This window comes from Oculina patagonica, chromosome 4 (genome assembly GCF_052425735.1).
Source record: "Oculina patagonica isolate OP01 chromosome 4, crgOcupat, whole genome shotgun sequence".
NCBI lineage: Eukaryota > Metazoa > Cnidaria > Anthozoa > Scleractinia > Oculinidae > Oculina > Oculina patagonica.
In genome coordinates, this window is record NC_135761.1 from 60,414,950 (window position 1) to 60,429,324 (window position 14,375).

At 40.7% G+C, this 14,375-nt stretch overlaps 2 protein-coding genes across 3 annotated transcripts; one reads left to right on the forward strand and one right to left on the reverse strand.

Annotated features, from left to right (window-relative positions):
* Nucleotides 1-199: 199 nt before the first annotated feature.
* LOC144647780 (arrestin domain-containing protein 4-like) lies at nucleotides 200-14,147 on the forward strand. Of its 2 annotated transcripts, none has more exons than XM_078507475.1 (6): nucleotides 200-1,262; nucleotides 3,244-3,491; nucleotides 4,318-4,525; nucleotides 5,116-5,276; nucleotides 5,952-6,180; nucleotides 13,875-14,147. In XM_078507475.1, the coding sequence occupies exons 1-6, from the start codon at nucleotides 1,040-1,042 to the stop codon at nucleotides 13,943-13,945; spliced, it is 1,140 nt and encodes a 379-aa protein (XP_078363601.1). In that variant the 5' UTR covers nucleotides 200-1,039; the 3' UTR covers nucleotides 13,946-14,147. The 2 variants fall into 2 exon arrangements, with proteins under 2 accessions (XP_078363601.1, XP_078363600.1); XM_078507474.1 differs by lacking the exon at nucleotides 13,875-14,147 and adding an exon at nucleotides 7,697-9,650.
* LOC144647782 (uncharacterized) lies at nucleotides 9,659-13,425 on the reverse strand. The gene is made up of 2 exons (XM_078507477.1): nucleotides 13,236-13,425; nucleotides 9,659-11,260 (listed from the first exon to the last, which is right to left on the reverse strand). The coding sequence occupies exon 2, from the start codon at nucleotides 11,208-11,210 to the stop codon at nucleotides 10,065-10,067; it is 1,146 nt and encodes a 381-aa protein (XP_078363603.1). The 5' UTR covers nucleotides 11,211-11,260; nucleotides 13,236-13,425; the 3' UTR covers nucleotides 9,659-10,064.
* Nucleotides 14,148-14,375: the final 228 nt, after the last annotated feature.

A 14,375-nucleotide genomic window follows, 5' to 3' on the forward strand; every position in this document is an offset into this window, starting at 1 on the left:
ATGTAAAATATGGCGTATTCGCTCATTTAGATTATTCCTTGCTGTTAATTTTTATACCGTTTGGTTAGTAGAACGGACCTTGTTATTTGGGAGGTTGTCATCTACTTTCCGAGGGTGCCTTCAGACGTTATTCGCGACTTTTTCGGAGGGGGTTATCCTGTCGGAGAAAATGCAATTGCTTAAATTGCTTACCTTGCGAGGATCATTTCATTCATTTCATCATTTATCCGCAGTTCACGTATATGTCTTTCATTAGTTTCATATATTTACTTTGTTAAATGACAGCTGTTTACATTTATCACGACACATTGTTTGGCGTTATTCTTTTAGGAGAAATATAATACTTTCTAAAAATAAACTGAAAAGTCATATATTCTAAAATGTTAAAATTTAATATTTTAATATTTTACAATTGTAAATAATTCATTGCTATATATGCACCACTTTAGAAAAGAAAAGAAACTAAGGAGGCTGTCACCTCATAGCTGCTTGTGGGACCATTACTGGGAATAAGATGGTTTTTCTTCTTTTGTTTTGTCACAGGAACGGTCCCATAGGTGATTGCAAGATGAGACTCGCCCCAGATTTCTTCTCGTTTCTAAAATGCATGCACACAAGTTTTAAAGGGTCACATGGGAATCTTGTACCTCGAATTTTCGCTTCTTACTGCGCAAGCTTGACAAGACGAGTAACTCAGGAGAGTTATGTCGCAGGATCGATTTTGATTGGTTTTAAAAACAAAATTAAAATGACCAGAAGTACAACACCAAGAGTTTCGTTAATCGGTGCTTTTGAAAGTTGGGCGGGCGCAACCAGAAGCCAACCCAAAGTCCCACCTATATTCAGAACTTTCCAGGATCGCACGTTTCTCAACCGTTTGTCAAGGGAAACGAAGACCCTGGGCACTAGATTGATCACGCAGCAATTGCTTCCGTGTGTATAAGCGGCCATCTCGTCCAGCTTAAAATCTTCAAACACGCAACATAACTGTTCTTGAAGTCGAGTGCACAGACAATTTGAAAAGCAGCGATAAAGCGTCATGGCAAATTACTTCACCATCGTCCTTGCTGAAAACAAACAAGTTTTCCAGCCCGGTGAAACAATTTCAGGGACATTGTTGCTCAACACAAACAAAGAGATTAAACTCAGAAGTGTTCGAGTTGAGCTGCATGGATTGGGCGAAGTGAGAATTCGTGTCCATAAATTTACCTACGAGAGGAAAGAGACGTATCTAGATGATCACTCAATCCTTCTTGGCGAAAGTAAAACCGCGATTCGATTTTAGACAAAATTACAGAGCTCATGTAATGTCTAGCAGTTACTATAACATGTATTAGGTCAGTGCACACGACTCAATATAACATTAAACCTTGCCAAAGAAGACAAATCTTATAAAAGGACCTTCTCAGTGGTGAATATTGAAGTTAACTGCATCAGATATACTTCCATGTTTGAAAATCGATGACGGACTAATTGTTTTTTTGGCTATAGAATGTTTTTTCGGGCAGCCACCCTTGCATTGTAGTTGGAGGCATAAATAAGAAAAATTAACTGTTAAAAATTCATTGATATTGGACCGCTAAAATTGAAGAAACCATTTCTTCAAAACGTAATTAAACCAATGGACTACTGTTGCACGTTTCGTTTAAGTAACATATTGATGTCATTTTAAAAGCCAAACAAGCGTAAATTATCCTGTAATAAAACACATCTTACAAGTTCATTTTAGAACACTTGAGAGGTGTAGAGTCGCTCGCCTTCGTCAACCCATTGTGCTTCATTTTATTCCGCGTTTGTGTCCACATAATTTGCGTGAATTTAGAAGCCTTAAGATTTCACCATTTACTTGCTCAAGTTTGCGCTGCCTATTCTTCACTGATTCACCCTAATTGTCTTTGCTGCCTTGTGATGTGAAGTATGATATTTTATTGCACGACCAGTTGAACCAAAATCAGTCAATTGGAACAATTTATTGCCGATCCAATATTTTGTCGTTGTTTTTATGGTATGGACCGACTAGAAATTCTACAGCTTTTTGAAAAATATCGGCCCTCGGTCTTTTCTGTAAGAAACTCGGCGCGCGCGACCCGTATTGTACTATCAAGTCGTGGCGTTATTTTGTTTTCAGTACTAAATTCGCGCTTGGTTCATCTGGGTTTCAAAATCAGGAACACTTTGCATAATTTGTGAACAGCAGCCTTGTGTTTCTTGTGGTTGCATACTAACAACATCATGAGTATTTGTGGTTTTCACGTGACGTCATGAAAATTCTAAAATCCAGAATCGCAAGACCCTTGAATTTATATCATTTCCTGGCTGTTAGACGTCCTTAAAAAATATATTGTTGAAGTTTTTAAGCTCGATAGCACCCGTCGACGTTCCGATAGAGCATTTTGAATTTCGAAGTTTCACGCCACACGACATCAAGATGGCCGTCAGAAGGCTGTCGCGTATGCTTGAAAAAACATCCTCATCCTGTTATTTTTAACAATCTGAACAGTCGAGGTTTGGCGAGAGGTGTTTATGTGAATGTTTCCTGTTTATGAGGGTGAACTGACCCTTTCTTATAGCAGAAGTGAATTCCAGATGTTTTCATTAATTTCCGGCCGCCATGTTGGTGGCTATCGGCGTGGGCACCAACATGGCTTCTCCATACTGTGCTCTCTAAATTTGTGTGGAACATTTTAACTGATAACTCGAGTTCGGTAGCCGGAACGCGCCCCACGCGTCCGGGAGGACCGAGAGAGACGGGACGGAAGGACGACGCGAGAGAGGGAGGGCGAGGGAACACGAGGACGGAGGCGGAAAGGACGGGGAGGACGAACACACGAAGCAAGCAGGCAGGGGGACGCGCCAGAGACGACCCAGAGAGGGACGACCGAAGAGCCGGAGGAGGGCGGAGGCGAACGGAGAGGGGCGGGGAGGGGCGCGGAGGCGCGAGGGGCGGGGGCGGAGGGGACGAAGCGAGGGTGGGAGGGGGGGAGGACCGCGGGGGGAGGGCGGGGCGGCGAGCCGGGCGGCGGGACGCGGAGGGGGCGATCGCAGGCAGTTCGGAATACCGTACAGACTTGAGACTTGGACAAGTAGGCTATCTAGTAATTTTCTACAACCAGTTGTATTCTTATATTTTTATTCAATACTTTTTGAATTTTTTTTCGTCGCGTGACAGTTGCGTAACAACTAAAACCACCCATACTACTTGACGTTATCTTAATTTAATTATTATTTTGTGGTTGTCTTAAGGGCCTTCACGATGTCGAGGTGACATAAAGCTTCAACCCGGAGATTACAAGTTTCCTTTCCAATTTCTTCTCCCTCCTCGCGGCCTTCCGACATCATTTAAAGATGAATATGGTGAAAATGGTGAATATGGAAGTGTTAGTTACCAGCTGAAGGCTGTGGTAGAACGGTCCGGGTGGAAATCAAATCTTTACACCTACAGTTCGCTGCTTATTCTCGAGCGAGTGGAGATAAGGGACTTCAGATGTCTGGTAAGTATTGCGAGAACTCTTAGGCCCTTTAAGTGCCTCGGTTCTAAATTCGTACTTAGGTCTCTTTGGCGCGCGGATGCCCAACACGCCAGTTTGTCTTTTGTCTCTGTTTTTCATCACTGGACTATTTTCAGCATCTCGCAACTTTAATCTCGCCATTAATTACAAAAAAAAGGGCAAGTGCATCCGTTTCTTGTGGTCTTTTGTATCGATCCGTACTCTTTATTTTGAATCCGCGCGTTTTTCAAGTGTCAATCACGAGACTCGATTCAGACCTCGCAGGTCAAAGTCGGCTCCAGTCCCCAGCTTATTTACAACATGGTCATTTCAAAAACGCGGACCCTTTTAACCTTCAAAAATTTAATTGAATCCTTTTTTTTTACAAAAACTGCAATTTGATGCTTCAGATGCCTATTCTTGGCTCATAAACCGGAGTCAAAGGCGGAGTCATAAGCTCAAAGGAATCGGAGTCGAAAGAGTCGAAAGAATCAGAACGTTTCCCTTTTCTTCCGATTCCGCTTGACTCCGTCGCTTATGATTTAGTGAAAACTGAATTGTTAGAGTTGCAAGCAGCAACCAATCACAATGCTAGTTCTCACCCCCTTCCAAGTGCTTCGTTTCTGCTTTAACAATCCAAAAATCTATTTTTTTACTAGGTCATAGGCGACAGAGACATAGGCGGAATCGGAAACTCTGTTACGAATCTGTCGGTTTGATTTTTACTAGGTCGTTATTATACGCAGCTAATTGTGTCTACACCTGACAGGTTTCCTAACTTAACAGTCCACTGTAGCTGCTCTCTGATTGTTATTATTTTGCGGGTCAGGAACCTTGTGTGAAACGAGAAGACCGGATGCTGGGATGGCGGTGTTGTCCAACTGGACAGCTGTATGTCAAGGCCCGAATAAACCGACGAGCTTACTGCCCTGGTCAGCAGGTCAAGATATCTGGAAATATCAGCAACGAAAGCGGCAGACAAGTTGTTGGTACTGAAGTACAGCTCGTACAAACAGTGTTGTTTAAGGCGAACTATAGTAAGTAAATTACAGAGAAGCGATAACAGATAACCCTTTATTCCGCAAAAAAGGTACTCTCTTTTGTACTGGTTAATCTTCTTCAGACCTGGCGGGGGAAGGAAGGGAGTTGGGGGTTGGTTGGTTGGTTTGAGGCTCTTGTGTAATTTCCGAACGATTCAAGTTATAGCAACTAATTTATCTTAACATTATTTCATGAAAAACACCACTTACGTCAGTTTCATTCACTTTCATTTTTCCGCCCAAACGTTCCTGTAGGATCCACTGAAATGAACCGTCTCATTAGATCTTGCATGAACAAATTTTTACATATTTTTATATGGCGGCTGACGAGGAACATAGACCGAAATATATACCGCAATTTTACAATTTTATTAAGATATTGTTTATACAACAGCGATCTTAAAGTTCTATTTAGTTTAACTAGGTTCCTCGAACGCGACAAAGACGTCATTATGACGTCATTGCCGTTACTAATGAGTTTAAGTTTTCTTGGTCTAACGGGATACTTAACATTGTGGTTTTTAAAGATAATACAGCATAATAATACTTTATGGGATTTTGGTAAATTCTGTCTGTTTGTTTTTAAGATTCGACGCGTATGGTCTCAGAGACGATTTACGTCGACAAGAATGAACGAAGACTGGGACCGGGAGAAGAGACTAGTGTCGAGTTTGATCCTTTCGTCATTCCTTCTGTTCACCCAACAACATGGGGATACGGTTGCATCGACATATCGTACAAAATAAGGGTACGTGATAGTTTTTGACCTGGTTGTGCTGAAACTTTTTAAATTTGACGTCTCGCTATTGCTTTTTATCAGCTTTCATAGCTGACTCGGGACGCTATATTTCCACCAAAACTCCGCTTGAATCTCCGGCAATTTGCAGTGGTATATGAGACAACATTTTCCGATTGGTGATCCCTGGATAAAATTTTGTTACCGAGAGATTTGAAAAAGAGTTTATTCTTTCTTCCCGGAAATGTTAATTCGTTATTGACCATTCGGTTTGTTCCCGGAATTGCCGTACTGAGTTTTCGACTGACCGATTGACATTTCGAGTTTTTAGTTTCTTGTTTTCTTTTCCTTGGAAACTTTCCCACGAAATGTTGGGGCTGTTTTTCTCCCTTTGAGAGCGCGAACTAATCTTAGTTACGCCGACAAAAGCCACCGCGTTTGACAGCCTTTTTTATATATATATTAATCCATTTTTGAGCTGAAAAGAATTCGAGCAATGATTGGATAACTGTTTGTTTTGATCTGCGGATCAAAACATTTCCAGAAGTGGACATTCTTCTGGACTAAGAACCGTTGGCTGGCGTGGTTGTGCTGAAACGTTTGACATCCCGTTGTTGACTTGGGGCTGTGCCTCTTCCCAAGAAACATCGAACGACCGGTCTCACTGTTGATTTGTCTTCTTTTCAGTTCATAGTGCGTGTGGTCAAAGCCTTCGACACCAATATAACATTCCCAGTTGTTATAACCACGGTACCTCCTAGCTCCGTCGACCCAGCCCTCAGTCAGGAGATCTACAAAGCTCTTGCCAATTACCTGGTATCACGTGCTGCCGCTAGATTAGCCAATGACAATGCAGAAGCGGAGACCGAGGCGAGAGGGCAAACTTCGAGAAATGAATCAGGGACACCAATTGATGGTAAGTGTGAGGGTATTGCTGGTTTTCATTGTCACCCAAGTAACGATACTGTCACGCGTTGAAAAAAAAAATTAATCCAAATCTATGGAGTCAAAAAATCAAGGATATTACAGGCTGTAGAAAAATTCCAAGATAATCTACGTGTCCAAGTCTCAGGTCTGTACGGTAGTCCGTACTCGAGTTATCTGTCAAAATGTTAAACACAAATTTAGAGAGCACAGTATGGAAACGCCATGTTGCAGCCCGTGTGAGGGGGCTCCAACATGGCCGCCGGAAATCAATGAAAACTTCTGGCATTTACTCCTCCTATAAAAAGCGGCCAGTTCACCTTCGTGAACACAAACACTTCTTGTAAAACCTCAATTGTTCTGATCAAACAGGATGAGGCATTTTTTTAAGTATACGTGACAGCCTTCAGGCGGCCATTCTGATGTCGAGTGGCGCAAAACTCCGAAATTCAAAATGATATATTTTAAAGACGGCGCATACTTTCAAGCTGAAGACCTTCAATACGACATATATTAAGGACTTCTAATAGTCAGATAATGATTAAATGTCAGGGGCGATTCTGCATGGATTTAGAATTTTGATGACGTCACGTTAAAACCAAGAATAGAGAATAATAACAATTGCATATCTCAAAATGCGTTTTTTTTTTGCGACATGTCCTTGCTTTTCTCCAAAGATTGTCCCTGCTCAAAAGATCGTTTGCAAAGATTGCCGAGGAAGATTGGAAAACGGAAGTGCTTATCCAATTTTTGGAATTCAAGAAACAGCGTTAGGCTCTAATAAATGCCAGGAAGCTTATGATTTTAATTTAAATACCAGAGTAGACCTCTATCAGTGCCATCGCCTCAAAAGAAATATGACTTTAGACTCCATCAGAAAAAAAAGTCTGTGCTCATGATTTTACCATAAAGGCAAGGGAAGATTGTTGCTAAATGGGAATTTGCAACATGTGAAATTTAGTTTGGGAATAACCAAATTATAAGTTTGATAATAACATAGTTCTGAAAATAGGGGCTTATTATTATTTTTATTAGAAAAGGACGTGAATTTTCTCGTACTCGCGTGTTCGCTCACTCCACTGACCACAAGAAAAATGAGGGACGGCTCGTAATCTCGTTAGGCTTGCACTTGCGTAATATAAGAAGTGAAAAAATTATTTTGATAATCTGTTGCAATTTGTACGACTCCGTGGATCTGGAGCTATGAGCTGAGAGGTACATGCCGTGAAAAAAAAGATATTTTCTTATTATTTATTATGTGTAATATCAATCTTACGTAATGTGTTGTAGGATATAATAGTTGTGTCTATTTTGGTGGGGGAAAAGGCATAAGGACGTGGGGATCAGATATAAGAAACCGAAAACTTCATGTTTTCCCTCTCCCTTCTATAAGGAACAAAAGAAGATGATCATGTTTAAACAAGACGTTCTTTTAGGTCCATTCGCGTTAATGTAGGATCCGAACGGAATCTTCTAAAGAAAACTGACTTCTGCGTCTCTATTTTTAGGTTCTCCCGGTGTCAGAATTAGACGTGATAAGAGGTCTGGGTCTAGCAATGGTCGTCCTTATCAGTATTCAAGAATTTTGTAAACTATTTTCCTACAACTGTACCTTATTTCGTCCAAGGCGGTTATTTACTCATTTAGAGTATTTCAAACCGAGGCAGTGGTGTAGGAGCTCTTGTAAGCTTGTAATTCCACTGGTTCTCTAGTGCAGCAGTTGCTATTGTTTTGGGGGCTAACAGCATTGTTCCTGTTGTTTGCTCTGTTGTTCTAGTGAGCCATTCATGTGAGACCTTAGACGTTTACTGACAATGATGCTGAACATCATAACTTTACTAAGTAGTTTAGTATAAGGCATGTAGGTTTTTTAAGGTATAAAAACACTAACAAGGTAATAATTAAATGGAGAGAATATCTTTTCTCCATTTATTCTTCATCCGCAGAAGAAAATTTAAATTTAAATTTATGATTTCATATATTCATTATTTCAAGGTAATAATTAATAAAAAAATGACAAGGATGGTTATGTTGGTTGGGGAACATTGAGATGGATTTCAAACGACGACGTTGATGTTTAGGTTAAAATCCTCAAGAGACGCATCGGTGACATAACGTCTTTAGAATTAAATTAACACCCAATTATACCTTGAAACGAGAGAAAAAATACATAGAAGAAATGCTAGTTATTCGTAGAAGAGGGCGAATACGAAGTGACATTTTAATGCAGCCAAAGGTCAGCACGACAACTAACGACCTAAAATCGTGGAGGTTTATCATGGCTCCAAAACTCTGGAACTTGTTACCAGATTCAAGCAGAACAAATCAAACTCTAAAAGCGTTCAAAAATAGTATCAGAACACTCGATCTGTCAGGTCTATTATGACGATAACTTTTTACCCGTTTTATCCATTTCATTTCTTACTTGTAATCATACTATTTACGAGTTGTTTAAACTAGTATAAGGCATTTTTTTTAATTTCTACTCAGTACGTTATCAATGTTTTGTTATTGTTATTATTATTTTTTTTTATTAGCTAATTAGTGTGTTATACCTGGAAACTAGCTGGCGAGTCTAGCGTGCCGGGCTCACAAAAGCTAAGTGTATATTCACAATAAAACTGCTATCTAAACTGCTATCTAAATATGTAATAGCTATTCAATATTGAGTGGCATATCGTGAATTATTAAAAAGAGTGGGGGAACTAGCAATGGTATATTGCAATTCCTGCGTTCTGATTGGTTAACAGGCAATGGTATATGAGCTAATATACCATTCACCAAAAATATGGTAGCCGATACGCGTCAACAAAAACAGGTGGGGAGCTCAAAAAAATATTGCAATTCTTTGGACGTTTTTAGTAAAACAATTATTTCACTCGCACTTGTTGGATATGAGATCGTTCTAGCCAACTCGGCGCTACGCACCTCGTTGGCTATCTACCATCTCGTATCCAACGCGCGCTCGTGGAATACTTGTTAAATATCCGACGACTGATTTGATTTTTTAGTGGCGGCGCGTGTGGGAAATTCATGGTAAGACTGTTCACAACCTCTCTGTTTTCATACAACGCAAACATAGTTCGAGAGCTGCTCGAAAAATGCTAGTGAGTAAATCGCATTACAAAACATGATGAAGCCAACTTGTGTGAGTTTGAAATGCTGTTAATTCAAAACTTCTTGCCTAGTTGTATCAGAAATTAGTGGAAACTCATTCAGTCGTGTTTTTTTGGGGGGAAATCAGCGAATCTGATTGGTTCTCCCATTGTTTTCTATTTAACAACTAGATTATGAACTCGAGATTTCTATCGCGTGATAGTTGAGGGCAACAATCGCGCATAGAATCGAGAGCGAATTTTTAGTTCAAAAATAGGCAAAGGATCATAAAATAATTACCACATACCATGAGGTGGCTCGAAGGAGACTTTGATTTAAGTAGTGGTGTTTAGTTGATCATGACTGGACACATGTACAGGCTAATACGGCACCTCAATTTTATTCAAACGACACTTCATTCTGAGCTTTCTACAGCCAAAAAACTAAGGACTTAACTCAAGTTACAATCCTAGCTTAATAATTGGCGTTGGAACGCTGTTACATAAGCAAGTAAGCTTAAAACACGCGACCAAACATTTTTGAGTAAGTTATAATAAACTAAATCAAATGTTCCACAGTTCTTTTTATAGATTATGATCAAATGTCTTTATTTTACCAGGTCATTCTTCATCTTGACTGGATTACTTTGGTTGAATTCTCGATTAAGTGGCTTGTCTTCCTTGAATTAACTTTAACTTTAAAACTAAATGAAAGCAGGTGAAAACTAAGCAATCTAGAAAATAAAATGCTCAAGTTACTGACAGAGTTTGATAGTAAGCATCACTGATATGCAGCGTCACCATCATGATTAGGCAGTGGATTCAAGGTCAGCACCGACGGAATGCCAGATACAGTATACGGGCCGAGGGAAGTATCGGTCAAGGCTGGTCCGCCAGTGGTCATTCCAAGTCGCCTGTTATCATCTGATAAGAAGACATTCCTGTTGTTTGCATCTGGCTCTGTAGTTGAGCCACTTCCCTTAGTTGCTTGTACCCAAGGACCGACATCTGTTTTAATCCAAGCTGGTCCCCACAAGCCCTGGCGTCGATGTCCGTTTCCAGCCCAATCTTCAAGAAAGGAGTAAATGCCTTCCAACTTCTTGCTCACTGCCTGAGGGCGCACCTGGAAAGAGGCCAGCTGTCGCCAGACATTTAGCTCTGGGATGCGGAACCATCCAGTGAAAACGGCTTTGTCGCTTTCATGTACGTCTGGTCGGACGTTGACCATCAGTTGGTATGTGTGACCCACCTTCCAGTCGTAGGCAAGGTAGCTTTTCCCACCCGTGCCTTCGCCACCAAAGCGTTTAACTGTCACACCTTCCCCTTGAGCAAGTACTTTCACCAAGTCATCAGGCGATGCATCTGGATGGTCATCTGTCGAGGTCTTGTCCCATATCGAGAAGATGACCCATTTAGGCGAGCGGTCTTGGATGCCCATGTAACCACCAGTGAAGCCATTAGTCATGTAGTAACTGCAATCTGCTGCCTCCGTCACTGTGATCTCGTTGTAGAACCAGGTAATTCCCTCTCGTTGCACTTCAGGATTTGAAGGTGCTGACCACCAAATATGCACAGATGGAGACTTGTACACATCCGTTGCAGGGATCCATCTACCCTCTGCTGAAAGGTATACCTCACTGACTTTATAATTTGGGCCCCAGTCGGCTTCGTAAGGGACGCCAGCATTATTGGAGGACACGAATCCTCCAGTACTTCCACCAAGAATTTCTTGCATGTACTGTGTAGAAGTGATGACCCAAGAACTCCCTGTATAGAACATCATTCGAGAGTTACTTTGACAGATCCAGATGTTTTTATCTCGTACCTTGCCGTCGGTACGAGAGTAGTCTCCTGGTGGGTTAGCATGATTATCACCCTGAACCAGAATAAGTCGTAGTTTGGAGACGTCTTTCTGCTTTGAAGACATGCTGGCAGCTGCAGGTTAATGTTGTGATGAAATATCCCCTGTTTAAGGCTCTAAAAAGGGTGAACACGAAAAGTTAATAGCACGACAGATTCCTGAAACACTCAGAGAAGCGGTTTGTTCAATCTAATTTTCGAAACCCTCATTAACGAAAATTGCGTTAAAAGTTTTTCGAAGATGCATTTAGACTGTTCACACTCCCCTGTTTTTCCGTGAAGTCGTAGAGATCGATCGTCCGACGGGCCGCCATCTTGGTTCACGAACGCGAGCGAAAACTGGGAAGAGTGCAAAAACCCCGTGGGTGGGGTGGCGGGGGCGGAAAAAATATAAATTTTTCCTCTCTCCCACCCCCACACTATGAACATCCCACCCCCCACCCACTGGGTTTTTGCACTTTCCCCAGTTTTCGCTTGCGTTCGTGAACCAAGATAGCGGCCCATCGGACTGAACGATCGCTTACGGACTGTAAACAGTCTAAGATGCACTCCTTGTACAAACCATTTTGAAAGGTACCGTCATAAACGTAAGCTCGTGCAATGTCATCTTTCTTTTGACCAAACGTGATTCGCTAACGATTTTCTGATTTATTGCTGCGAAGCCTTAGCGTAGCAGCACACTATTTGTGCCTGTCCGCGTGGGGCCTGGGCGCTTTATATATGCGACACACTCGATTTTCGACTTTTTCGCTGGAGATGATTTTAAGTACATGCAGTACGTATGATCAGCGGCATGTAAAATGTGGAAGCTGCGTTTGTCGTTTGCGATGTCCTTTTCGCTAAAGAGCAAGAAGTTAAATTTTAAATCACTGCCGCTTGCGCTTCTGTTCAGTACTTTAATGTAAATGATTTCCAGGAAACCTCTCTTCAGCAAGATGGTCAAGTATAGTGCCGGAAAGAAAAACGGTCTTTTCATCCCTTATGCGCCATCGCTGATGAATAACGAATTTACGAGGCCTTCTTATAATTCGCTTTCCTAGTTATCCATTACTTAGTAAATTTAAGGGAAACAAATTCTTTCTGTGCCTTAAACACGAAATATGTACAGCAAAAACTACGAAGATTATTTTCGAAGGCGTTTTCATAATGTGCGCGCTAGAATGGAACGAGCTTGAGCTTTTTGACGTCATAAATTAGTGTTTCTGATGGCTTTGCGATCGAATTGCACGTGCTATTTTATGTCACATCTGAAAATGTGAAAATCCGAAACATTCCTATGACCTTCCGTTCCGCTCCTACTATTAGAATTATTATTCTTATAACTCACTTCGCAGCACTTAACTTGCTATCAGCAACTCCTAGTTTTATCTTTTTATTTTTTATTTTTTTAAAAAAAAGAGTTGGGAGCGAGAGTGACGTTGAATATGAAAAATATTTCTTTGTCGAGAATTTTATTGCGTGGCAACGTGACGTTTTGAATATTCGATATTGCGTAAATAAAGACTCATAATATTAATAGCCTGCGCCGCCGACGAAACTAAATCCTGATTTAATCTTTACTGACCGGGGTTAGGTTACGTCTGCTACGCAGGCTACCCTCATAAGGTACCGTCAAAAACGTAAGCTCGTGCAATGTCTTCTTTCTTTTGACCAAACGTGATTCGCTAACGATTTTCTGATTTATTTTATCTTTTTATCTCTTTAAAAAACAAAGAGTCGGGAGCGAGAGTGACGTTGAATATGAAAAATATTGCTCTGTTGAGAATTTTATTGCGTGACAACGTGACGTTTTGCATATTCGATATTGCGTAAATAAGATCTACACTGATTTCTCTGAATGGCCATCTTTAAAGGTAGAACAAAATACATAATAATAAATAAGAATAATAAACATAATAACATACAAGCGTACAATTATTGTTGAATTAGTAATAAAGGCAAAATGTAGTGGTGAATAACAACTTTTCGCGGGACTGAAATATTGGTGTATTTATAGTCGATCGTGCTCGTTTGCTAGCCGAGGTTTATATGGGCCCTCTTATAGCCTGAAACATTTAAACGTCTAAAATACAGGTTAAGGCGGTAAACTTACTGCAAACGACTGCCACAATGTGACCATAAACACAGCAATCCAGACTTGAACTGAATAGCGGGAGGTTGGCTACTGCATTATGTATACATTACTGGCTAACCTTTTGACATCAGCAGCTTACTCGTCCCCAGTCATCTCGTTTGCGAAAATTGCAAGGCGCGAACTCAAAAGACGACTGGGGACGACTCAGCGCCACAGTAAGCCGCTGCTCCGTAATAGAAATTTTCGCCAAAGAAAGTGCCTCGGAGAGTGAAATTAGGCGTTCAGATTGTAAATCAAACTATTCCAAGCAATTTATTCAGCGCTATTTGTATCACAATCGAGAAGGAACCGCCATCAGGCAGGAATAACAGCTGGAATAATAGCATTACCACTGAGACGACACCAACAGTCTATGAAAATTTATGCGTGTTTTGTGTTATATCACGCAATTACCGTGAGGAGATGATTGTCGTATTTTGTGTGTTTTTTTTGCACTCTTTTTTTATCTTTTATCATATGAGATGAATAAAACTGAAAACTGATCACTTTGTTGGTAGTGAAATATAAAATAAGATTCTTAAAAAGGTTCCGAAAAATGATAAAAACATTTATTTTGTGATCACTAAAGAAGGCTGACTCCTGCGTCTCTATTTTTAGGTTCTTCCGGCGTCAGAACTAGACGTGGCAAGAGGTCTGGGTCTAGCAATGGTCGTCCTTATCAGTATTAAAGAATTGTGTAAACTATTTCCCTGTATCTGTACCTTATTTCGTCGTTTGATACAATACCAAGGCGGTTATAATTATTTACTCATTTAGAGAATTTGAAACCGAAGCAGTAGTGTAGGAGCTATTGTAATCTTGTAATTCCACTGGTTCTCTAGTGTGGAAGTTGCTATTGTTTTGGGGGCTAAGGGAGTTGTTCCTGTTGTTTGCATTTTGGCTTGCATGATTTTTTTTTTGGTTTTTCCCCCACCCCCCCCCCCCCCATCACTTTTCTAATGGTCCGTCCCTAAGGGAGTTGTTGCTGTTGTTTGCTTTATTGTTCCCTCGAAGGATAGTAAGCCATTCATGTGAGACCTTAGACGTTTACTGACAATGATGCTGAACATAATAACTTTACTAAGTAGTTTAGTATAAGGCATGTAGGTTTTTAAGGTA